General features: G+C 47.6%; 6 protein-coding genes across 6 annotated transcripts in view; 3 read left to right on the top strand and 3 right to left on the bottom strand.

Annotated features, from left to right (window-relative positions):
• The first annotated feature begins 1124 nt into the window (after nucleotides 1-1124).
• Nucleotides 1125-3240, top strand: LOC6597106 (decaprenyl-diphosphate synthase subunit 2). Its single transcript, XM_026989438.1, has 3 exons — nucleotides 1125-2009; nucleotides 2065-2254; nucleotides 2333-3240. The coding sequence occupies exons 1-3, from the start codon at nucleotides 1657-1659 to the stop codon at nucleotides 3137-3139; spliced, it is 1350 nt and encodes a 449-aa protein (XP_026845239.1). The 5' UTR covers nucleotides 1125-1656; the 3' UTR covers nucleotides 3140-3240.
• A 100-nt stretch (nucleotides 3241-3340) lies between these two features.
• LOC6597105 (methyltransferase-like protein 22) lies at nucleotides 3341-4210 on the bottom strand. Its single transcript, XM_026989439.1, has one exon. It carries the CDS (start codon nucleotides 4178-4180, stop codon nucleotides 3341-3343), a length of 840 nt encoding a protein of 279 aa, XP_026845240.1. The 5' UTR covers nucleotides 4181-4210.
• A 1341-nt stretch (nucleotides 4211-5551) lies between these two features.
• LOC6597104 (DNA-directed RNA polymerase III subunit RPC5) lies at nucleotides 5552-7103 on the top strand. Its single transcript, XM_026989621.1, has 3 exons — nucleotides 5552-5584; nucleotides 5644-6699; nucleotides 6762-7103. The coding sequence occupies exons 1-3, from the start codon at nucleotides 5552-5554 to the stop codon at nucleotides 7101-7103; spliced, it is 1431 nt and encodes a 476-aa protein (XP_026845422.1).
• Nucleotides 7104-7202: 99 nt separating this feature from the next.
• Nucleotides 7203-7832, bottom strand: LOC113566003 (nucleoside-triphosphatase THEP1). The gene is made up of 2 exons (XM_026989622.1): nucleotides 7784-7832; nucleotides 7203-7729 (listed from the first exon to the last, which is right to left on the bottom strand). The coding sequence occupies exons 1-2, from the start codon at nucleotides 7830-7832 to the stop codon at nucleotides 7203-7205; spliced, it is 576 nt and encodes a 191-aa protein (XP_026845423.1).
• A 129-nt stretch (nucleotides 7833-7961) lies between these two features.
• LOC6597103 (polycystic kidney disease 2-like 2 protein) lies at nucleotides 7962-10136 on the bottom strand. The gene has a single exon (XM_002022256.2). The coding sequence runs from the start codon at nucleotides 10134-10136 to the stop codon at nucleotides 7962-7964; it is 2175 nt and encodes a 724-aa protein (XP_002022292.2).
• A 1920-nt stretch (nucleotides 10137-12056) lies between these two features.
• Nucleotides 12057-24988, top strand: part of LOC6597102 (glypican-4) — a 34441-nt gene continuing 21509 nt past the window's right edge. The window contains exon 1 of the mRNA XM_002022255.2: nucleotides 12057-12818. Within this exon, the coding sequence (XP_002022291.2) occupies nucleotides 12509-12818 (310 nt within the window). The 5' untranslated portion in view covers nucleotides 12057-12508. The remainder of the gene's footprint in view (nucleotides 12819-24988) is intronic.

A 24988-nucleotide genomic window follows, 5' to 3' on the forward strand; every position in this document is an offset into this window, starting at 1 on the left:
TTCCGCTGGATTGCATTGATATCCTTGTCGCTCATTCACTATTAACTTACGCGCGCTGTTCTACTATCCTGTCGATAGTATCGCTATCCCTTTGTTACAATTACAGAATATCTGTATATCCCTGGGAAGGGGATATTATAGAATTCAGGAAATGTTTGTCAGCTCAGGCTCCAATGAATGCAGAAACTAGGCCTTTCTGGTTTAAAGCTATTGACGATATTTCCAGTTAGTGGTCTTTTTACAGAGACCAAGAATAGATATTGGCATCGAGTTATATATACACGAACAAATTATATGGCTAAATAGGTTTAAAGCTTGTCAATCTGAGAAAAAGTTATTAGTAATTTTTCAAATCAGCTTGGAAAACCTAATTTTAATATTGGTTAAGGAAAATAGGGTATAAAGATGTCCATACTCAGAGCGGATACCTGTTGACCAACACACATGAACACTTACGTTACATATACACTTCATTCTTATTTAAGACACAATCAAATGAAAGGGAGTAATTAAATTAGGAAATATTATAGAAAATTGATTCATTTATCGACTAAACTATGATTTCAGTGCTGAATGTCCTAGCTACCTAGTACATAGAACGATTAGCCCACTGTCGACGAGTGGGTATTTTAAAACCTTTACAAAAATTATGAATCTTGAAAAGCTTTAGCGCAGTTGAGCTGAAAGATATCGTGGTATTTGTTTAAAGTAAATATGAATAAGACGTAAAGATGATAAAGATATACAAGGAGAATTAAAATTATCATTGAATTCCGCGATTTAACTCAAGTCGTTATCCTGTTTAAAGAGAGGGGGCCTAAGTGGGCTATGTTCTTTTTTCATTAGTATATTAACGATATATTATGAAAATGAGACGGTATATGTCCGAAGGTCAGACGGTCACACTGCTGCTCTCTCCTGCTCAGACATGCAACAACAAAATTAGTCGCTATAGAGAGGGGTATGGACAACAGACGAAAGCAACCATGGCAAATTGCAAAGCTCGTGCGAACCTCACCTCGGCGTGTTTGGGGACAATATGCTATGAAGTTATGGTATGTTAGGCAAAAGGGGTGGTAGGTACCTTGCAAGCGTTGGCTTTTCTGGGCCGTTTTGCCTCTTGTCCGTACCCCATTTTTCCTCAGCAATTTCCCAAAACGGGATTGATGCAACGGGTCAAAACTTCCAATTTTTTTGAACCGAACGGTTGCTGCGCGTCCATGTGTCGAATTTTTGAATTCAGACAAGTCCGTTGATCCAAACATGCGGCCCTGTTCAAAAACCTGTTCCCGCTAAATACCATCGCGCCGTTGCACCACCGTTGACGCCTCACCCGAAATTCCATGACAAAGCGTGGGGCTATAAAAACAAACAGATTTCTTGGCGGCCGCTTGAACAACTGTAAAAGTGGGCCGCCAGCAAAGAAGCAGCAACAACAATAGCAGTGGCAGCGGCAGCGCTGCGACGCAGCCAAAACGAGAGTCGAGACGTCGCGTCGTCGGAGATTTCACTTTTCGATTCGGAGCGAGCGAGCGGTTGAACGGTGCGCAGCCAACGATTTCTGTTTAATTGAGACTGAAAGCCAGCTTAGAGGAGCACTTTGTACCTGACCCCAACCGAAGCGAGAAACACCCCGAGAAACCCCACGATAACGAGATGTACCGCGCCAGTGGACGAATTATGCAACAGCTGCGCCACAGGATGCCCGCGCCAGAGGGTCGTCTGGCTGTGAGCCTGGCCGCGCCTGCGCTGAAAACTTTCACTCTGCGACAGCAGCAGAGGCATGAACAGGTGCGCTGGACTGCAACGTCGACGGTGAGCAGCAAACAGGTGACGACACCGCCGCCCAGACACGACTGGAATCGTGCCGTCAGCGAGGCGGAGCGAATTGTCGGCTATCCAACGTCGTTCCTGAGCCTGCGGTGGCTCCTGAGCGATGAGATCGCCAATGTGGCGCTGCATCTACGCAAACTGGTGGGCAGTGCCCATCCCCTGATGAAGACGGCCAAGTGAGTGCATCATCCATGAAGTCCTAATCCTCGTTTCTAAATCGCTGTATCGTAGGCATCTGCTCTACAATGGCAAGAACACGATGCAGGCCTGGGGACTGATTGTGCTGCTGGTGTCCAAGGCAGCCGGACATGCGCCCAGTGTGCCCGATGTGGAGCAGGACAAGAGTGCCGGCGTCCTGCACTCCCAGCGCGCCCTCGCCGAGGTCACCGAGATGATACGGATCTCCCATTTGGTGCACAATGTATGCTGATCCTTTCCACTTTCCATTGAAACGATTCTCTAACACAAACCCAAACCCAAACCCACTCTTCTCTCCCAGAGCGTGGTGAACCTGCAGTCCAGCACGGAGGCTGGCCAGGATGCGGCCACCTACGACGACATGTCGTTCGGCAACAAGATCGGCCTGCTCACCGGCGACTATCTGCTGGGACACTCGAGCGCGGAGCTGGCCAATTTGCGCAACCAGGAGGTGGTGGAGCTCATCTCCTCGGCCGTGCGGGACTTCTCCGAATCGGAGTTCATCGGGGAGCGGGACGAGCAGAACAATCCGTTGCCCTACAAGCCGGGCACCTTCCAGCGACCCTCGCTGAGCGTGGCCGTGGACTTCAACGAGCACGACGTGATGACGCCCATGCCCATTGCCCAGGTGCTGGGCAATCCCGAGCAGGAGTGGGAGTGCCGGAACATCCTGAATGCGGGCAGCCTGCTGGGCAAGTCCTGCCAGGCCTCGCTGAAGCTGGCCGGCCAGAGCGAGGAGCTGCAGCGTCATGCGTATCGCTTTGGCAAGCATCTGGCCCTCGCCTGGCAGGCCTGCCTGGACGCCGAGCCCTTCCAGTGTCCCACCCTGCCCCTGGACACCACCTTCAGCCTGGTCAGTGCCCCCGTGCTCTTCCACCTGGAGCACGATCCCAGCCTGTACGCCCAGCTGGAGCAGGGCAAGCAGTCTGTGGACAACATCGACTACGACAAGATCCACAAGGCCGTCCTGGCCGGCCCTGCCCTGGCCAAGACCAAAGAGCTCCAGAGGAAGCACACGGCGGCTGCTCTGGCCGTGCTGCAGCACTTTCCGGCCACAGACGCGCGGCAGGCTCTGGAGAACATCATCCTGGCCATGCAGGATCTCTGACCAGCAGCAGGCACCAGCATCACAATTTCCATGGGTTCAGGTTATAGTTAAGTAATATTTATCACTCCATCCACATTAAAGGGGACGGCTCACATAATACATTTGGGAATACTCTCTTCTCTGTGTGGGGGGGATTGGTTTCGGTTACGTTTATTCATGAATGGCAGGGAACAGCCGGTGGTATGCTCCAGCGGCTAGCGGCTAGCGGCTGGTGATCCTCATTAGAATCAGCTGACGGCAGCGATCGTAGTCAAAATACTGCGGAAAGTCCAGGGGCAGGTGCTCCAGTTGCCACGGTTTGTGGGCTGTTTGCTTGAGGAAATACTCGTACATGGGCGCTACCGAGTCGCAGTCCTCGAAGGTGAACACAACGCGCTTCTCGAGGGCCATGTAAATCGTCTTGGGCCTGCCAGTCGGTCGTCCTCTGGCCAGGATCTGATCGACAACGGTCACGAAGGCGTCGGTGAGGGTGTCATCGTAGATCACATCCGCAGCCAGAATCACATCGCTGGCATCGATGGCGGACAGGAGCTCTGGCGCCTGCTCTTCTCGGGGTATCAGAAAGTTGAACTCCAGGACCGACACCTGGCTCCTCAGCAGGCCTGCATTCCGCTGCACGTTTCCACGGATAAGCTTCAGGATGCAGCCCAGATCCACGTCCGTGCAGTAGACCTGTCCACCGCTGTGGATGGCCGCTGCTATGCTGGTCAGTCCCACGCCGGCGCCCAGCTCCATTATGGTCTGGTTGGCCAGCTGCTCCCGCTGCGAAAACAAATAGTCCGCCAGGAGCAGCGCTCCGCGCCACACCTGCAGTCCCACCAGCTTCAGCTCCGTGGCCTCGGAATGTTCAAGTTCTATGACGCCCCGACGCGGCCGTGGCACGTCCAGATCGCCATCTTTATCGGCGGTGGTGCGCCCAATCCGCTCCAGCTTCTCGTCGGGATACCGGAAACGGAACTTGGAGACCACTTTGTGGCCATCCTCCGTCTTCGTCGGCTGGTAGTTGGTTTCACTGTAGATTTCCGATGTGACCGTGAACATGATCGCGTGTTATGTGCGCCCCGTACATATACATTTTATATATTATATCTAGAATTTTAGGGCCAAAATTGTTCTCCAAGGTCTGGGGCACAGATCACAAAATTCAAAATATACCGTAAATATACTGACGAATTATTTGTATACAAGTTGCATCATATTCTCGTTTTTGATATTCGCTTCATTATTACTAGCTAGCTAAGACTCTCAGCTCTGAACTTATAATTTCATCTGATTATTAAATCAATTTTCTCCAAGACTGGTTAAATTAAAGTTTTCATCTTTAGTGCATTGCTTTTAAAATAAGGTTTAAACAAAAACGGTCAACAAAATGTCCACTAAATTAATGTCTTTACATTGTAACTACACTATTAACTACATTTTTATGTAATTACCAAAAGCGACACCTGAAGGGGAAATGTGTACGTTTTTGGCCATTTTTTTCATATAATTTTTTCATAATATACTGCAAAATATTAGAAAATACTAATACTAATATACAAGTGGAGATGTTTTCATGTTTGTAACTTCTTGTATGCTTTTTATTGAATTTACCTCCTACAAAATGTGGTGCATTGAAACTGCTATGCATTCTCTAAGCTAACTTTTATAATTAATACGCCCCACAATAGATGAAATATACCATTAGATACCAAGAGTAGTTTTTCGACTTCAAGATTTATCAAAAATTAGCTCCAATCGGTATCGTAAATTGATTTTGAATTTCGACTCGTTTCCCACGGCACAGTGAGCCAAAGACAGGCTCAAATTGTTGTTAAGAATTGTTTTATCAGGGAATATAATTATGATAATAACATATTTTTTATTTCCAATTGCACCATTATAATATAAATTACAATCAAAATAATTAGAAATAAATAAATAGTTTAACAATGTAGAATAAAATATGAACTTTTATGAAGAGATCTTGATACAATTCAGTTAGTTACTTATAGTATTATCACCAATTAATTTCAATGTTTTCGCAGTGTTATGTATGTTTTTTGTGGAGTTTTCGTTGTTCTTCGACCACTGTCTTCCAAAGCAACAAGTGCTGGAAAAGCACCTAAGATTCAGTATTTTGAATGTTTTAGTATTTTTCGGCTGTGGTTTTGTAGTATTTTGTCAATTTCATCAATCTATTGAAATTCATTTTCAACGTTATATAGAAATCCAATAAAAGCAATTATTTAAAGTAAGCCAGTCAAGTAGAAAATTGATCTGTTAATCGTATAACTTTATATATATATATTTCGGTATATTTCTGAGGGTAGGACGGTATATTTTATCGATAAGTCTGCGGTCACACTGGTGGCATGCGGTATTAAGTGCTCCTCAAATCAACAAAAAATTAGCTAATTTTATTAATTAAAAATGGACGAGGAGGAGGATCCGATTGTGGAGGAGGTAAGTCCGAGTGGAGTACCAACGTTTGTAGCCATAACTCAATTGCAAATCCCCCCCAGATGCCCGTGTTTCTGTCAAAGACCCTGCACGACAGCTTGTACCTTTTCCAATACCCCACAAAGACGGAGCTGCCAAACCACGACGAGTCCGTGGTCATCAACTGCTGCGTAAAGCCGTTCACCCAGGAAGTCAAGGTGGACTTCGCCCTGAACACGGAATCGAAACACTACGATCGCTTTAAGGGCGAGCAGTTCGCGGTGGCCGCCGACGGGAAGAACACATTCGGCGCCTTGCCGTCGAAGGGCGGTGAGCGGCCCACCTACAAGCGTGGGATCATGGACAAGCAGGCCTTCACCAGCACGCGCTCGCTGACAGACATTTCCAAGTATATTGTGGGCATCTACGCGGATAAGGAGATGCACCTATCGCCGCTGACAAGCATTGTTCAGCTGCGGCCCGCCCTGAGCCACTTCGACAAGGAGGACAAGCGCAAGAAAGCGGAGCAAAAGGCCCAAAACGACGATGTGGACGACGACGAGGTGCTGCAGCAGGTCACAGTGAAGTTCGCTCGCGACAAGGGAGCCGCATCCAAGAAGACGAAGGAGGAGCGTGGCACGTACGACAGCTTTGTCCAGCGCATTGTTGACGAGCCGTGGTGCGAGACATTATGGCACGCCCGTACCTCAGCCGCGGTGGAGCTGGAACGCCAGAAGCTCTATGCCACCAACCACCAGTCGAACCTTTCGCTGACTCTCAGTTCCAGCGACTACCTGCACAAGCTGCTGCCGTACAACGAGAACGTGCAGAAGGTGGACGAGTCCAGTGTGCTGCCCGTGTACAACAAGGCCATGCTGAAGACTATGCCGCTGCTGGACCAGCTGCGTATCCTGCTCAAGGACGCCAGGATGCTGTCGTTCGGAGATGTCCTCCAGATACTCATGGAGCAAGTGGATCCCCATGTGACGCCCGACAAGGTGCTGGCCCTGCTGCCCCAGGTCGGTATTCTGCTGAACGGCAACTGGGTGCCCAAATCGGAGGTGGTCTTTCCCGAAAAGATGCTTTCCCACGCCAACGGTGTCACTGCCGAGCAAATGATACGCGCCAGGGACTATATAGTGAGGCCTGAAACATTACATACATATCCTTCATTTGTCTATAAATGTCCGACCCTCTGCAGCTCTATAGATTCTCGCGAACGGCGTGCCTGCACCGTACACAGGTGATGGCCGCCACCCAGCTGCCGCCCGCGGAGACCTTCGATGTCCTGAGGACCGTGGCCAAAGTGAACACTACGAAACGCTGGGAGCTGCTGCTGCCGCCGGACAAGGAGTTCGAGCAGAAGCATCCGGAACTGGTGCAGCGCCAGGAGCTACACTGGCGCGCCTCGGAGCAACACTACAACGAAATGGACTGGGCCAAGGAGACGAAGCGAGTGCGCAAGCGCTCCACCCGCAAAAGCGAGTCCCAGTCCTCAACAGCCATGCCACCGCCTGCCCCAACAACACCAGCGGAAGCGTAGCACCACCACAGGGACCACTGGGAAATTTGACGATGATAAGGAGGTGGTGGAGGAGGAGGTGCAGCCCCTTGGGTGCTAATAAACAGACCAACAAGATTATTATGTTAAAAATTTCCACTGTGTAATGCGCTCCGTAATCTGACCTACCAGGGAATCCCGATTGGTTTTGGTCACCTCGAAGATGACAGCGCCGGGGGCGCTCTTCAATCGCTCCACCAGCGGCATAGACTGGCGGGTCGTCTGTGGAATGGTGGCCAGAATGGGGCGTTGTTGCTGGAGGACTTTGGCTATGGCAGTTTCGAAGCGCTTGCTCAGCAGCTCCATTTTGCCCACTTCATCGATGACCAAGAGCTCGCAGCCGGAATGACTGCCATCGAGCAGTGGCAGCGTCAGATCCTCAAAGTCCTTCACATAGACCGAGTACTTGCCCACTTTGGGGCGTCGCAGGTTGTCCAGCGGCCGCTCCCGCGCCAGTATTCCTCGCTCGCCGGTCAGGGTGACCACATCAAAGCCGATGCGCTGCCCTTTTCCATCGGCACGCACCTCCTCCGTGTAGAATCCCTGGAGCTTGCTCTGCTCGCTCAACTTTGAGCAGATCTTACGAACCAACGTGGTCTTGCCAACACCTGAAGGGATACTGGAGATGAAGGGGAGATTGCTGGGTGCACGACAAGACTTACCCGGGGGCCCTGTGATCAAAATAGCCGTTAAAATATTAGTTTTTTCCATTTAATAATTGTTTCGTGGGGTAGTGTTGGGAAACGTCAGCAGAAATGTCGATAGCATGTTATCGGATATCCAAAAACAAAAACAGATGTAATGCGCGGGCTGGAGGTTTTTTTGTTCTATACGAAATATTTATGCACGACTAAATAAACGCCATTTCTGTTTGGGACGAATTGCTTCTTCAGCTTTTTCACCGAAGAGCCGCAGACGCAGCAGCTGCAACTGGGTCTCCATGTGCTCGCCAACGAGAAGCAGTTGCTCGCCGCGCATCTGGAAGTCGCTTTCCTCCTTGGCCTCATCCACAATCTTGATTTTCTTGCGGCGACGCTGGAATCGAATCTTCCGCTCAATGTAGTCCGTCGTGATGCTGATATTCTGACCGACGGTGCGCTTGTTTCGCTTGTATCCCCGCCGAAAGCAGGGCAAACGCATGTAGAAATCGAATAGGCCTTGATACTCGACGCGCAGGAACTGAAAGAAGTCAAGGTGCTGCACCTCCTCCAGGTCGCGCCTTTCCTTGGCCATCGTGAAGTAGTTGTTGATCATCGCCACGAACACATTGATCAGGACGGTGCAGATGAAGAAGCCCAGGATGGCGTACAGTATCAGTCCGACGGCCTTGCCGCCGTGGAACATTTCGCTGGGATGGATGTGGGAGCTGAAGCCGAACGAGAAGCACATGCAGGTGATCAGGCTCTGGAAGAAGCGATTGAAATAGATGCTATTGTTCCCATTGATGATGACCATCATCATGCAGAAGCCGAACAGAAAGATCAATATCATCATGGCCATGCTGACCACCGGCTGCCAGGCCATGCGCAGCGTTTGGTTGAACAAATGAAAGACATTCGCGAACTGCAGGATCCGCCACAGCCGCAGCGTTGTCAGACAGATGAGCACCCCGATCAGCATATGCACGAGCCCTTCGAGCCGCGATCCTCGCCGAAAGTCCACAAAATCCATGTTCCCGAAGACACTCACATTCTTGAGCATTGATCGGACCAGCGAGGCGCGAAAGAACATCACCCAGAGGACCACTGCATTCAGTCCGAATATCAGCAGGTCCATGATGTTCCACACGTTCTTGAGGGTGCGCGAATCGTACCACACCTTGTTCACCGTCGCCTTCCCGAACTGCAGCAGCACCAGTATGTAGATCATATAGACGAACAGGTCGTACCATTTGAGATGATCGAAGTCCCGCAACAGGACGTACCCCTCCACGCCCACGTGCGGCAGGACACCCCCGAAGGGCAGCTGCTCCAGGCGCAGCGTGATCACGCTGAACAGATTCATGTCCACATTGTACATGGTGAAGTCTATAAAGATCGCCGACGTGTTCCTTGTGAGCCAGTGCTGTTCGGTGAGGAAGTCGAGGACCATCTTGGTGCTGACTTTGCTGCGCGACAGCAGTGTCGAGTAGCCCCTCAGCTCCGGATAGTAGTCGAAGAAGCCAATGTGATGGAAGTTCAGCAGGAAGCTATCAATCGCCAACCACTTCATGGGCACCCAGGGGCGTGTGACGCGCCAGTGCAGATCCTCGTACGGCACCACTTTGTAGGGCTTTTGCCAGCCGGGCAGGTAGGACGAGTCCGTGTATTCGGGAGCACTCCAGCCGATCTTGCGGCTGCTCCGCCGCAGCTGCCGCACGCGGATAACGCCCAGCATCACCCATTGCTCGGCGTGCACCCAGGGGGGGCTGGTGAAGGTGGTGCCCAGGGTGGTGGAGTTCGTGTCGAAGGTGTTGATCAGATTGATCTCGATGTAGTCGAATAGCTGATTGATGTGCACCAGCTCCTCGAGGCCATAATAGTCCGTGTGATTGAACAGCATGAGCTTCTTGATCATGTCCGAGCTGCGGTAGACGCGCGGCTCCCAGGTCGCCAGCATGGCCAGCATCAGCCAGAAGTAGTAGCGCCCGAACAGCCACAGATCCCTGCTGATCTCCTTGTACATCTCGTTCAGCTTCTCGTTCCGATACTGCGAGGTGATCAACAGGTTTCGCCGCTGGCGCTCCACTTTCTGCACCAGAAAGTCCTCCCTATCGTATTCCGGCCTGCTCTTGTCCATGTCCGGCACATAATGATCCCGCGGCCAAATGGTGCGATCCACTGCGATGATGATAAACTTGATGGGATCTCCGACAAGGTACTGGAACATCAACACCATGATGATCCTAACGCCGTTCGTCTTGTCCCGCACCAGTTCCTGGTGGAAACCGAACCGAATGAAGATCGATCCAATGCATATCAAAATAATAGAGATGGTGATCGTGAACAATATTAAATGGGATCTAAAGGGCGTCATTTTTCCCAATTATATTTACTCTGACACCCTCTAGATTGCTTTGTTTCTCTATACAATATTCTCCATTTACGATTTGACAACGCGTGGTTTTTATCTTAAATCTGTTCTGTTTAAATTTTTTAATAATATGTAACCGAAAAATCTGTACGGCCATTCAAATTTTTCATCCACCCAGGTATCATTTAACACGAATATCGATATCGATAATCTGAGTACAAGGCTTTATTGTGGGGATTTCTGAAAGTGATTTTGATTAAACTCAGTGTAGTTGTTGCAAGGGGGGCAGCTTAGCAATACAAAGAAAAGGACAATCGGCTAAAGATTAAATCGCTTAAGTTTAGTACTCAGACAACAGACTAATTTCAGTAGCTAACTAGTTAATCGCTAATTAGTTGTCTTAGTGGACAATTAGTAATGCAATGCATAGGTTATCTAAACTTCGGAGGCCAATCGTACCTGTTGCACAATAATAATATCGGAACAATTCAATTCAAATTTTGTATGACCATTTTTCATGACGTATGACCATTTGTAGAGTTCGATTACTGGAGAGATTTTAAAGTTGATAAAAGCTAATAATAGTCGCAATATATTTAAGGTATTCTTAAGATATATTTAACCATATTTTTATTTTTATTTTATATCTTATTTCTTATATATTCAGATCTTTTTAAGGCCAAGTACTTAAATCAACAAAGATTTTCATCACACAAATCACCACCAATTCAAAAAGACATAATTTTTTGCTGCTGTTTGTTCGCCGACTAGTTCTCAAAAACACTCATTACCAATACTTGATTAACTAAAAATTATGATATGAAAAGTGTAAGATTCTATCATTTTTGCAGAAAAAGCTGATTATCTCGATCATATTTCTCCCCAACTAAAAAGCACATAAATCGCTTTCACTGCATGCTTTTCTCATAGGGGCATCTCTGTTTTTGCAGCTAGTCAGATCTGAACACAGAATTACCGATTAATACTAGAAAAGCAACCGATGGTATTTCCTGGGATCGAGCGATATAGCGATTTCGTAGCAGAATAGGCGGTAAATTTAAAATGGAGGGCAGCAAGCGAGGCCAGCTAATTATAAAATTATATGCGGTCGAAGAAAATCTGATTATACGGATACAATAATTTATTCATTTTATATCCGGTTAATATATATATGAACTATATTAGAGGTGCCATAAACTGCAAAGCCAACCGAATTCCAATACTGTAGGCTCTCTCGGTTGGTTTCAAAAACTCTAGTGCTCTGCCTGGAGATTTAATGTAATTCTCTATGTGGGCAGGGCTGAAGTTTTTAGTAAGCCCGCATTATTCAACGGAATATCAAAATTGAGCAATAGGAACGATTACTCTCTTGCGGTTTTTTTGTTTGACCTTTTTCGCCAAAGCCTTTTTTAGGTGAAATCCAATAAAAAAAAGTATTTATATTAAACCAATCAAGTAGAAAATTAGGTTCATTAATTGGATAAAATTATGTGGGCAGAGCTGAGAGATCCATCTAGCTTGTAATATTCGATGGAATATCAAAAACTAGGAATATGTATAAAGAATTTCAATGCATCAGTATATTTACGGTGTATTTTTAAGATGAGACGGTATATTTTGGTATATTGCTGAGGGTCGGATGGTATATTTTATCAATGAGTTCGCGGTCACACTGCACACAATATTATCAAAACCTCCAATTTTTTTGAACCAAGCGGTTGTTGCGCGTCCATGAAACAACAGGACAGTGTCGAATTTTTTTTGAATTTAGAAATGCCCGTTGTCCATATATGCGGCCCGAAAATATCTATTGATAACTAACAAAAATTAAAAACAATCTTGTCGAGTTTTTTTTTTTTTATTACGAAAGTCCGTTGATGGACCATAAAAATATAAAAAAATCCGGCCCTAAAATATCCATTGATATTCTAAAAAATAATAAATAATAACGAACTCGCGTCGTGATCTAAGAAAGCTAAAGAAAGTGAGATGAGATTTCGTACGATCGGTTTTTGACAAATTCTTTTGGTGTCGGTGTCGCCTAACGTTTGCACTTTCGAGATTGGTTTGAGGTTTGAGGCACAAAAAACAACACAACAACAGCGAGAAGGTCGTCGCCGGTAAACAGCAACAAAGTAAACGCGATGCATTAGTGTGATTTTTTTTGCGTGTGTGGGGGTGTCAGCGTTTGCCCGAAAATATTTACCGTTCAAACAACAGCAAAAGCCGGCAAAGAGTCGTCCGCTCTCTCTCTCTCTCGCTCTCGTTGTATCGGGCTTACTCTCTCTCTCGCTGTGCAAACTGCTTCCCGCCGCCCCGCCGCACTATTGTGATAAGCTTTTTTTTCCGGGTGCAAAGCAAAAAAAAGCAACAACATGTGTGCCACCATGCAAAAACAACAGCAGCAACAATGTCCGCCCTGCAGAAGAAGAACAGCAACAAATGGCCTCCTTGTGATACTCAGCTGCCTTCTGCTCCTGCTCCTGCCCAGCCACCCAGTGACGGCCCAGGAGGGTATCGCCCCCGCATCCCCCCCTCAGGTGGCCGCTCTGGCAGCCCCGAGTCCCGCCGCCGGGGGCGCCCCCTCCATCCTCGATCAGTTCAGCCCCAACTGCAGCGCCGTGACGCACATCTTCCAGGGCAGGGGTATCGATGCCAATGAGATACCGCAAAAGCCCAGTAACGGTAAGTGTTGTGGGTAAGGGACTGTCTCTATGGGAAACAATTTAAGTGTAAGTCTTCGAAAAATTCGGTTCTAATTTGTCAGATTCGAGCCCATTGGGAAGTTTAGTGAAAAAAAAGTTAATCTAAAGAAAAGACCCCTCAAGATTCGATCGGATAGAAGTTATTTGTTCACTCCTAGGAGTTACACAACATTTCATAATATTACTAAACCTCGAAAGATAAGAAAAGAAGCCCCGAAGACCGAAGATCGAAAAGAGCAAAGAACAAAGAGAACTTTGAATTGGGCGATCCCATGATTCATGCCGCGTCTGCGTCTGCAGCAGCCGCACTCCTCCGCCTCTCGCCCTTCGCCTCCCCCGGTTGAGGAAATGAAATTCCACGCAAATCAACTCAAAAAAGATTCAACACAGCGCGGTGGGGGCGGGGGAGAGAGGAGAAGCATCCGAATACCTTTACAGCCCGAGGCGATGAGCGATGAGAGATGAGAGGGAAGAGCAGCGCAGAGCAGACCAGAGCAGAATTCCCCGGTGGAGAGCGCTGTGTCCAGTCGGCGGTGCTGTTGGCGCATGCGTGACTGCCCCTCCCCCTCTTCCTCTCCCTCTCCCTCTGCCGCTCTCTCTTCCTAGCAAAGGGTTCCAGTTTCCAAGACCAGTCCAAAGCAGAGCTGAAAAATCTCGAGAAATTCCTTTTCGATCGAAAAACAAGAATGAAGTGCGGCGCATAGGAGACCGAAGCCTGCGATACCCTCCGAATGTGGTCTCTGACCGATGTTTCCTAGCATATCTTTACTCAAAAGTTAAACTGAATGGCACGCGGAGTAATATCTGCGATGAAAGGGTATCAAAAGCGGCTGGGAGCAGAGATATTGCACACTCGAAAGGAAAACGGCTCTTCTCTTTTGGGAGTGCGAGAGCAAGGAGGTTGTCACACCGCTTTTACAAGCTGTTCGGTGGGAGTGGGGACGAGAGTGGGGCCTCGACCTCGGCCTAGGCATGGACCTACCTTCCATGGTTTCGATCCGCCTGTGGCTTTTTACTTAATTTGTATAAATCCTGAATTAATCACGCTTAATTGCAATGACTCTCTCGGTCTCGCTCTCGCTCTCGCTCTCGCTCTCGCTCGTTCTCCCGCTCTCTTGTGCATTTCTCTGATCTTCTGCCCTGCCGTCCCGCTGTCCCGCAGTCCCGCAGTCCCGCAGTCCCGCAGTCCCGCAGTCCCGCTTCCCCTTCCATTCGCTTTGTTTGATTTGCGGCCAGGTAAACTGTTGCAGCCTCTCTCCCTCTCTCACTCGCTCTCTCTGCCCGTTTACCTGAGTGTTGCTTTTGTTTATTTTTGGTTTTCAGCGTTTCTTGATTTGCTTTTGTACCCTGTGCTCGGACACAGAAACCAGAATAAGTATTTTTATTCGAGGGTATCTGCCAGTCGGTTCTCCTAGTCTCCATCCTTTCTTGCTTTTATCTTTTGGTCAAATGCATTGCGTTTTCGTTCATAATTTCATGGAAATGCATAGGGCTGGGGGGGGGCCCGGCACTGCTGTCTGAGGGGGAAAGGAGCGAGCGCTACAGGTAGAGAAGAGTGGAGAGGAAGAGTGGCGTGGCGTGGAGTGGGGAGATGGGATGGTCAGTGTTCTTTTGCGTTCTCTTTTGTGTTTGGTCTTTGATATTAATCAAGGTGTCATTGAAATCGTTTAAATTATGCAGTTTGGGATTTTTATATGTGTGCATGGCATGTATGTGTGTGTGTGCATGTGTGTGTGTGTGTCGGTATTTCTTATGTGAACCTCGCGCTGTCTGTGGCCCTCTCTCTCTCTCTCTTTCTCCCTCTTCCTCATTCACAATATCAATAACTTATCCAAACAGCCTCTGCTCTTCGCTCTTTTTTTACTCTTTTCTCTTTCGCTTCTTTCTTCATGCGCGCTGTGAGTCATAAATCTCGCCGTCGACAGAGGACAGAGGGCGCTGGGCAGAGGGCGCTGGGCTGTCTTCTCTTCGTCCCACCTTATCCCCGTTCTTCTGATAAGCGCCAGCATTTAGATAAAGTCCCTCCCGACTTGGACCCGTTCCCAGGCCTCAAACTGTGTAACTTTGCCCTCTCTCTCTCTCCCTCTCTCTCTCTCCCTTTGGTCGTACGAGTATGTAGGTTAGTTTTGCTCGTGAGGCTGTGTGCGTGATACTTGGGCGCTGATAAAGCGATATTTCCATTTCCAAACAGACTTTTGATGGAGCGGCAGACCCATTGGGGCCGCTACATTGTCTGAGGGTAGTTATGCGGACTGCCCGGGAGTGTCCATGGAGGCTCCTTGGGGCAACTGCCCGACACCTTCCATGCAACAGCTGCCTGCCACTTAAACGCTTCATTAAAGCTGCACTTCCTGTGCTCTCGCCCATCTTCTACCCCGCCCTCTCCTTCTGCCTCATCATCATCAGTGGTAGGCAGGCACTTAGCTGAAATTGTTTGCACAATTTAAACAGTTCACAAAACATTATAATACGAGTATCAGCGGACAAGGAAGAGACCGAGAGACGATTGAGCATTCCCCACTCCCTGTGCGCCCCTGTCGCTGTCGCTGTCTCTGTCTCTGTCTTGGCCAAAAGAAATTTGCAGTGGAGCTGATGCCAAATCCGGAGACTGGCGGCGGCTGCTCCATTTTGTTGGCGTTGCATCCGCCGCCGTTGCTGGAGCGGCAGTGGCAGTGGCAGTGGGGCCAAGGCATGACTATTAATCATTTTCCAGCAACCAAAACCTAATGGCAGACACTCGGTGGCTCTGCATCCACAACTCCTTCGGTTTGCCCTTTTGCTGCATTGTCGTCGCATTCCTTGGCCGTGGAAGAAGGAGGAATCGAGGAAGGATCGGCGAGGATCAACATTAGCATATTTAGTCCTAAGAATCGCCATTAGTTGGTCTCTAGTGAGGCCATATAATCACAACAGATTCATGATCTTTGGGTTTCGCCTACAAAGTCAACACTTGCCCTCCTCCTCCTTCTCCTCCTCCTCGTCGAACCCTGGGATCAGGGGAAGTATCTGGCGATCTGGGGAATAAATATCGCGCAATTAGCCGACACTCGCACGAGTGTGTGTATCCCTCGGAACGAGCGAGGAATGAGGCTACAACAAAAGGCAAAACGTCAGCGAAATTTCAAACACTGAATCACGGCGATGGTGGCGATGCTTAGATGATTCGATGGATGGATAAAGTGAATGAAAACGAAACCAGAACGATCATCGCCCCCTCTCTTTCCGGCGGAGGATACCAAAAATAGAGGTTGAGAGCAGTTGCAAAGAAGATTCCCAGACGAAGCCGAAGACAGACCCAGAAACATTCCCAGAGTCATTCCTAGGAGCCTCAGCGGGTCAAACGTGGCCACTTTAAGGCCAGAGAGAGGGAGGGAGAGAAGATGAATGCCTGTGTGGTCTCAACACTGTCTCTCTCCCTCTTGTGTCTCTGTCTCTGTCTCTGAGGCAAGCAACTCCTTAAACAAGTTCTTGCGTGCATTCCATTTTCCATTCCAGTGGAACAGAGAGTCCGAGCAATGAATTTCATATATGGACAAAGCCAATGGTGGAATGCCTTTTCGGGAGGGACACGAGAGCCACAGAGAGGCAGGGGGCGGAGGCAGGAGGCACAGTTTTAGCTAATTTTGTGTGGTTTTAACCCAACACCTTCCCGCCCGGAAAGGATATTCCACACACTCCTTCTCTCGGGCGTTTGGGCCTTTTCTCACGTTCCGCTTAGGTCTGGCCGTAGATGGTAATTACACAAGCCACGGCCCAGGCCACGCCCCCCGAACGGCAGCCAGCTCCAAATAACAATTACATTTAACATGTTTATTAATAAGCAACATGGCCAAAAAGGGGGGCACTGCGGAAGGGCTTTGGCGGCACCATTAGAGCCCACCCCACCCCACTCCAGTCCAAAAAAGTAAAAGAGAAGATAATTAAGTAGTTGGAGCCTCCCTTGTGTGTGGCACACACAAAACCAATGCCGGCTCTACGAGCAGGGGGGGTAAACAGTGGATTAGGGCCTTGGATCTTTGCAGAACATTTCCTGCTCCAGCCTGCCACCAGATCTTGGCCCAACCCCATTAGCCGTTTCGATGCAGTAACTCCCTCAGACGCTGTTTCCCATGGCCAGGTCCGAGAGGCCAGGCCAGGCCAGAGTGGGCCCTCGGCGGCGGGCATGACGAATGCCAAATTGCTGCAGAGGCCGGAGAGAGACTCGTTCGGGGCCTGGACTGGACCCGACTGGCGGCTCTGGGCTCTGATTTAATTGGGTCACACGAAAGATTTGTTAATTTGCGCCACCTACTTTGATTACACTTTGCAGATAGCCGCGGGGAGGGGGATGCTACGCCTTGGAATGTCCGCCCCGTCCTCGAGCGGCTCTGGCAAGTCTGTAATTAATGCCGGGCAGCCCCTACGTGCGTGCCCAAAAGTTCAAGACCTTCTCCCTGGCTGCCAAAAACCGTAGGATCTTTGCTCACTGGCAATTACAATAAAATGCAATTGCCTCTGCCTCTGCTGCTGCCACGGATACGGACTCGGATACGGATTCAATTTCCTACAGTTCGTTAAGGGTTCGGGTTCGGGTTCGGTTCCATGCAAATAACCTTGGCCATTTGTTGTGCTCTCCTCGCACTCCTCGCACTCCTCGCTCTCCTAATCCGGCAAATAATGGTTTTCAATTAGTTTTGGTCCAGTTTCTGGCTCAAATGCTCAAGTGGAGATGAATGTGCAGCTCAGGGATTGCTCAAGCGAGCAACAAAGAGAAAAAAGGTTCCATAATCTGCTAGTCCTAATCCTCCTCCACCTCCTCCTACTCCTCCTCCTCAGAGGCAGCCCTGCCTCGCATCGTCTTAAATCTGTTGACAATTTTATTATACAAAACACATTAAATGCCCATTTAATAGAAAATACAAAAAACGCGTCTCGAAACAAATTAATTCTCGTGTGTAAAATATTTTACAATGAACAAAGTTTCGATGGCCATAAATTTGTGGGTTTTATTGACCAAAAGCTACCGGAAACCCGTCAGCGCTGCTGTCTGTCCCAAAATACAAAAAAAAATGCGTAGAAGTCGATAAATTTGGAAGACAACAACCCACACACAATCCGCCGAAGAAGAAGATGAAGAAGAAGACGTCTCCACGTCCAAGTCCGGCGCGGCGCTTGGCATTATAACCAGATATTGCCTGCCTGCTGCCTGCCTGCTGCTGTTCCCCAAACGAGTTTCTCGGTGGATGGCCGCTGGCCCACGCCCACTCCCAACTCCCACTCCCACGCCCGGAGATGTCTTTGCCAGAAGATAGACGTTAAAATGTTTATGCATTGCAGTTTATGATATGCGAAGATGATCCTGCAGATCCCCCCTCCTCGAGAGCGAGAGAGAGACACAATCGAAGGGCAAATAGAGACATTTCCGGCATCAGAGAGAGGGGGGGAGAGGGGAGAGACAGAGCAAACAATGAGACGAAATCCGGCCCAAAGCAGTTGTCCTCATTGTCGTATTGATTTTGGTGTATCGCAGTATCTCATAGATATATATTGCATTTTTTATCAGCTATTTGTTTTGGCTGTTCGCCGGGGTGGCAGTTGCAACATTTTGCGGCAAAAGGTAGGTTCATTGAAATCGAATGAAAGACCAGCGACAGCAAAAGATACGCAGATAAAACGCGGAGCGGAGCAGGGCAGGGGGAGCGGCAGCGGGAGAGAGAGAGATAAAGAAAATCTCTTCTTTCACCTCGACTCCGATTCATCTTTTGGTTTGTGTGTTTTTTTTTTTGTTTTTTGTAGTTTTACCGACGGTCTGCTCTCGTGTGTATCCTGTCTGGCGGCAGTCCTCCTCCTCCTCCTCCTCCTCCTCCGGGGGTTACCTGTTTCACAGTTGAGTGGCCTTCCTTCATTCCATAGTGTTGGATTCTTTATGGCCATTTGCCAGAGCCAGAAACAGAGCCAGAAACAGAAACAGAGCCCGAAAGAGATACAGAAACAGAGCCGTATCTTTTGTCGGCATCATCCATCGCTTCCATCGCTGTAACTCATTTCCATTCAGTTCGTAAATTGTGCAAAAAGGATCAACGGGATCCAGCAGGATATCGTATCCTTCTAGTATCCAAGGATCTGGGTCAACTATCTGCAAGGGAATTGGGGGGAAAAGGGCAATATACGGGGATACACCCGTATTTAAATTTAAAATTCGGGTTTTTAAATGCAAAAATAGTGAAATTAAAAATTTGATTTGATTTTAATTTGATTGTAAAATAAACGTATTAATAATTCGTTTTTATTCACGGATCATATTTAATCTAAATATAAAAACACTTGAAAATATATTATTTATATTACATTTTTTAGGAAGTATATTTTATTTGAATACGAAATATATTTCACTTAAATATGAAATATATAATATGAAATAAACAATATAATATATATATGAAAAATATATTTAATTTAAAATTATGAAAATATTTGTATTTGAAATACGAAAAGATTTGTATTTTAATTACGAGAATAGCACGAAATATTTTTATATTTTAATACGAAATATATTTTATTTAAATACGGAATATATTTAATTGAAATGTGAAAATATTTGAATTTTAAATATGAAAACAATTGAACTTAAATACGAAATATATTTAATTTGAATGTGAAATATAATTTACTTAAATATGAAATATATCTCATTTACATACAAAAAATTTATATTTAATATTAATATGAAAATATTAGTATCTTAAATGCGAAATATATTTAATTTAAATATGGAAATATTTGTGTTTCAAATATGAAAATAACACGACATATTTTTATTTTGAGTACGAAATATATTTAATTTAAATCAGAAAATATTTGCATTTTAATTACGAAATATATTTAAATCAGGTACTTTTTTTTTAAATTTTCTTAGTGTAAATATTTAAATGTCACGGTTTCTTTTCTCTGGGTGTATGCATATATATATTTGTATTCCTCCTTACCCCCTCAGCCACCCCCTTTTTGGATCCACTTAAATCTCTCTTTGGATCGCTTTGATTTTCTTCTTTTTTGTTGTTGTTGTTGGTTTTTTTTTTTTTTTTTGGTAATTCAAGCAGCAAAATTGCAGTTAATAAGAGACTGAACGAAAATGAATGAAAACAATTCGAAAAGATACTTTTAAGTAAACTGCTCACGCGCTCACGAGGCAGCTATCGAGTGAAAGAGGGAGAGGGAGACAGGGAGATATCGATGGAATGGCGTCTGGAGGCTCACCCAAGACGAGGCCTGGGTCGAGAGGCGTCCGAAAGGAACTCAACCTGAATTTATGTGTTTCATTAAAACCGTTATGGGACGCGTGTTTCGCTGCCATTACGGGAACGGGATTGGGATCGGGCAGTGGTCCGAGATGGAGATGGAGATGGAGATGGGAGGGGGGAGCAGCATGATGGAACATTACACTGTAATGATGTGGACTCCTCTCTGGTCGCTCAGTCGGTATCTTTCAGATTTCTTTTGCGCCTTGGACAATGCCTAAATGCTGGCTGTGGCTGTGGCTGTGGCTGGGGCTGGGGCTGCGGTTGTGGCCTCGTTTCACTTTGGGGTTTCAATTATCCGAGATTGAGGTTTTATTTTTTTTTGCAGCGGATAAAATGTTGATGATGTTGTCCAATGTGCAGATCCCGAAGGTTTTCTGATGAAAGTTTTGCCATAGCATCTGCTGGCCATTGATCTGTGAAGGGAGCCATCCAGCCCCCCAACCAGCCCCCCAACCAGCCCCCCAGCACCGTTCAGTCTGTCACTGCTCTACAAGTGAGATGTTCCAAACGATTGACTCCGATTCCACGTCCACCCCTAGTCTAGGGCCCACCAGTCCTGGCTTTGGCCTGCGATCGCGTCAAGCGGCTGAGAGCCAAGTTCAGCGGAAAACCCAGAGAGCCGGACCCCGCAGCCGCACCCTCACCCGCAGAGAGTTGTAACTTCCAAACTCAGTCCCAAACCCAGTCCCAGTCCCCGTCCCCGTCCCATGTGTGTTTGTATCTACAACACCTTTTACCAAGAAACAACAACAAGCAGCAGCAACAATTACAGCAGTCACCACCTTTGGTGGTTTCCACTCCTCAGTCCGCAGTCCTCAGTCCTCATTCCTCGACGGCGTCGGCGCCTTGTGAACCTGCTCAAGAAGTCTCGGATCGCCAGAAACTACCTAAGCAGCCGACACCAGAGAGAGAGAGGGAGAGAGAACCCTTCTCCATGGAGAGTACAGGAGGTGGGGGCGGCGGCCATGGAGACCTGTTGTTTATTGTCTTATGACTGGGAAGTTATAAAACAAAGCGTCAATTGACGACTGCCGCCGCCGCCGCCGCCGCCGACTGACTCGCCGACTCCTTGAACCTTCTTTGGGGGCTCTTTGGCTCTGAGAAATTTACATGAATGTTTGCCCCACCCCCCCGAAACACTCCACTCCCGGGGAGTCCGGGGAGTCCGGGAGTCTGTTCAGGTCTTTCGAGCATTAAAAATCAATAATAAAAGCATTGCATGATCTGCCGCACTTGGACGTAATCCAGGGCCATCTTCAAATGTGATTTAATACAATTTTCATTTGCTTTCTTTTGCAGGTAAGTACCCCCCTTCACCCTTCCCCTACCCCCTGCCGCCATTTCCTGTACAGATCAACGGGGATCCGCTGGTGGCAAGCGGCGTCTGCAAATTAATAATAATCAAGCCCAAATTACACAATGACACGCACTTGATGATGTCCCCCGGTCCCCCCTTACCCCGGTGCCCCCTTACCCCGGTCCCCCCTTGCCCCGGTGCCCACTTGTGCTCTCTCTCTCTCTCGACCATCAATTAGGCACATCTTTCAATCAACCGAGCGACAGACAGTACGTACGGGCCTGAAGCCGATGAGATTTTTGAGATGTACAAAGAATTAGCGCTAATAATTAGAAGACAGCTCTCGAGAACAAAAAGATACATTTGATGATCAGCAATTACCACACGCCAACGCTTAGACCGGAGTACCCCCTGCCCCCCTTCACTGCCCCCTTCGACCGCTCATCCCCTCGACTTTGATGTCTCGAGTACATAATCATAATTTGTATTTTTATCTCCAGTTTGACAGGTGCGCGGGTTGCGGTTGCGCACATTTTCAGCCACTCTGCCGCCGAGTATCTGAGTATCTGAGTATCTTTCGCTGTGAGTGTGGCTGTGTGGCTGCTCCTTTGTTGTGTCTGCATTCCACATATAATTTATGGTAATCTCCAACTTGTCGGCAAATGTCGCTTAATTACGAGAGACTCTAGGGCCTCCCCTCCATTCAGCCCCTACGGAATGGGCCCCACGAACGAATGAAGGACCCTTCAGAGAAAATACCGTCTGGGAAATGGGTGTTTTTATATAACGATAATTATATAAAAATGTGAGTTCAAGGATCTCAGAGACTGTAAGGGCTAGAGCAACCAAATTTGGTATCCACACTCCTGTGATATCGGACCTTGACGAGTTTGATTCAAAATTTCGATACAACCCCTTTTGCCCCCGCAAAGGACGCAAAGTTGGGGCATCCACAAATCTCAGAGACTATTAAGGCTAGAGTAACCAAATTTGGTATCCACACTCCTGTTAGATCTCACTATTAAACGTATATTTCAAAATTTCGTTTCCCTCCATTTTTTTTTTAAAGTTCTTAGAGTTAAAAAAAAAAAAAACACTAAAAATTAAAAATAATAATTAAACAATAAGAATCCAAAATAATAATTATTCATTAAAAATCAAAAATAATCATTATTCAATCAAAATCAAAAATAATAATTATATAATAAATATTTTGATCAAAAAAGAATAACAATTCAATAAAAATAATAATTATTCAAAAAAAATCAAGAATAATAATTATAATAATAATTATTCAATAAAAATCAAGAATAAGAATTATAATAATAAATTTTCAATAAAAATCAAGAATAATATTTATAATAATAATTATTCAATACAATAAAAGAATAATAATTATTTAAAAAAATCAAGAATAATAATTGTAATAATAATTATTCAATAAATATCAAACATTTTGTCTCTCTCGCACGCACTCTTTGTCCTGTCGTGCAATGTGAGCGCCGTCTGCCGGAGGAGAGCCGAACTGCCTAAGTATCGGGTATAAATGTAGAGTTGCGGTCGCAGCAGCAACACACATTTTTCCGCCTCGTTTTTTGTGTCTTTAAAGGAAAAGACTTTTTTCCGCACTCCCCGTGGCATTCCATTCCCACGCATTCCGTTTTCAACCAATTTCAATGCTAATTTGTCATCTCTCCCTGCCCCCCGGTGCCCGTGGCAACCCCCCTCCCCCCACCCGCTAGCCACTCATTAACAAATTATGCAATAAAGGGAAAGGGATGCCAAAAGCTAACGACGTGCCAATAAAACTTGTCCGCTACTCCCTCCTCCTCTGGAATCCCCTGCTGCCCCTGCTCCCCCCCTCCCCTGGTTTCTCGCTGCCACTCGCACTTAATTAAGAACTTCATTTAGCACCTTTGACTGGCCCCAGCAGCAGCAGCAGCAGCAGCTCCAGCCCCCAGCTCGCCAATTCCAGGCAGGAGCCGGTTTTTGGGGCCAGGAATTTAATCGCGCTTTGCATATCGCCCTCTACACGGCCGGCCCTCTGCGTTCCTTGGGCTCTGAATCAATATTTTGCTTTCTCACGCTATTTTCGGATGCAAGACCAAGACCAGGTCCAAGACCAAGTCCAAGACCAAGACCAAGACCAAGACCAGGTCCAGGTCCAAGCCCCGAGAAGAAGTCGAGCAGGAATGCTCGAATGCTGGAATGCAGAGCACACAGTTGGCAACAATTCTGCCTGATTGCATTCGTTGCCAGGCCAGAGCGCAGCGTCTCTCCATCTCCCTCTCCCGCTCCCGCTCCCTCTCTCTCCCTCTCGCTCTTTCCAGGTTTAAATGGTATCACATGTCGACGTCTCTGGTTTTTGCTACTCAAGTGCATTTGCATGGCTGTGCCTATGGCTGGGCCTATGCCATTGATACTCTCCCCTCGGCGGTGGGGGGGGGGGCACAGTTTTTTCTCTGATCATTTGCTGGGGCTGGGCCCCTGAGAACGTGTAGAACGTTTTTTTTGTAGAGCAAACAAAAACCTAATGAAATATGCATTCTGTGTGGCATTCCTGGACTTCTTAAGGGTATTCCAGGTTCTTCTATTTCCAGGACTGGCTGGGGCATGCCCCCATGCCCCCCCTGCGCCTCCCATCTGGCTGCATTTGATGATAAATAGGCGCAAAGGTAAAAAGCCAAAACGTGAATGCGAATTTCGTAAGTCTCGACTCATGTTCAAGAGGCACAAACTGGTGGAAGGCACAAGGTGCGGGGGCAGGGGCCGGGGGCGGGGCAGGATGCGGCAGGTGAGGCAGTCGCTGCTGCTGCCGCTGCTGCTGTGTTGTTGTTGTTTTTTGCATTTCAAGTGCAGGCCGGGCCAAAATGGAGGCGAGAAAGGCAGTTGAGGTCGAGTGCCTCCTTCTGCGCTTTGGCTTTGACTCCTTTCTGTGCGGAGCCTCTTCGGTGGCAGCCGCTGGTTGTTTTTTGCTTTATGCGCTGGCATGTTTGTTTGTCAACCAACACACACACACACACACACACGCGTCTCGACAGGAGCAGCAGCAGCAGCAGCTGTTGCCGGCAAACAAAGGGGGGTATGCCCCGAGGGCGGACAGGGGGGCAGGCGCAGGCGCTGGGCACATGGCAATATTTCATTACCCACAGACTGTCGCAGTCGCAGTCGGAGCTGCCTCCACACTTTTGTGCCGGCATTTGAGGCATTCAACGTTGGGCCTCCACCTCCGTGCCTCTTATCTGGCCACAAAGTTGCATGCAACAACAACGCTTACGCACACCAGAGGTGGAGAGGGGGGGAGGGGGGGGGGGGGGGGGGGAGGGGGAAATGGATACACACCAGATTTTATGATGTAATCCAATATATAGAAAACGATCAGGCTTTAGAAAGGACAAGGACAAGTCCTTCCCTGCCACAGGGACAGGTGCCACGCCCCGTCTGATGGGCGCGAGAGGCAGATGCAAAGCTCTCGTCCCCAGCCACGTTTTTACGCGCATCTGCAAATTAAAAACGCATTTTATTTGCGTTGTGTGTGTGTGGCAGTGGCAGCAGTGGCACTGCCAGTGGCAG

Source organism: Drosophila persimilis, unplaced genomic scaffold (assembly GCF_003286085.1).
Source record: "Drosophila persimilis strain 14011-0111.01,24,50 unplaced genomic scaffold, DperRS2 tig00000431-arrow-pilon, whole genome shotgun sequence".
In the NCBI taxonomy this organism is placed as follows: Eukaryota; Metazoa; Arthropoda; class Insecta; order Diptera; family Drosophilidae; genus Drosophila; species Drosophila persimilis.

Coding starts and splice junctions, on each gene's coding strand:
- LOC113566003 (XM_026989622.1), bottom strand. CDS start 7,832: ATGGAAAAAACTAATATTTTAACGGCTATTTTGATCACAGGGCCCCCG. Junction 7,730..7,783: donor TTTGATCACAGGGCCCCCGG/GTAAGTCTTGTC, acceptor GTATCCCTTCAG/GTGTTGGCAAGACCACGTTG.
- LOC6597105 (XM_026989439.1), bottom strand. CDS start 4,180: ATGTTCACGGTCACATCGGAAATCTACAGTGAAACCAACTACCAGCCG.
- LOC6597106 (XM_026989438.1), top strand. CDS start 1,657: ATGTACCGCGCCAGTGGACGAATTATGCAACAGCTGCGCCACAGGATG. Junction 2,010..2,064: donor CCCCTGATGAAGACGGCCAA/GTGAGTGCATCA, acceptor GCTGTATCGTAG/GCATCTGCTCTACAATGGCA. Junction 2,255..2,332: donor TCTCCCATTTGGTGCACAAT/GTATGCTGATCC, acceptor CTTCTCTCCCAG/AGCGTGGTGAACCTGCAGTC.
- LOC6597104 (XM_026989621.1), top strand. CDS start 5,552: ATGGACGAGGAGGAGGATCCGATTGTGGAGGAG. Junction 5,585..5,643: donor AGGATCCGATTGTGGAGGAG/GTAAGTCCGAGT, acceptor AATCCCCCCCAG/ATGCCCGTGTTTCTGTCAAA. Junction 6,700..6,761: donor TACGCGCCAGGGACTATATA/GTGAGGCCTGAA, acceptor GACCCTCTGCAG/CTCTATAGATTCTCGCGAAC.
- LOC6597103 (XM_002022256.2), bottom strand. CDS start 10,136: ATGACGCCCTTTAGATCCCATTTAATATTGTTCACGATCACCATCTCT.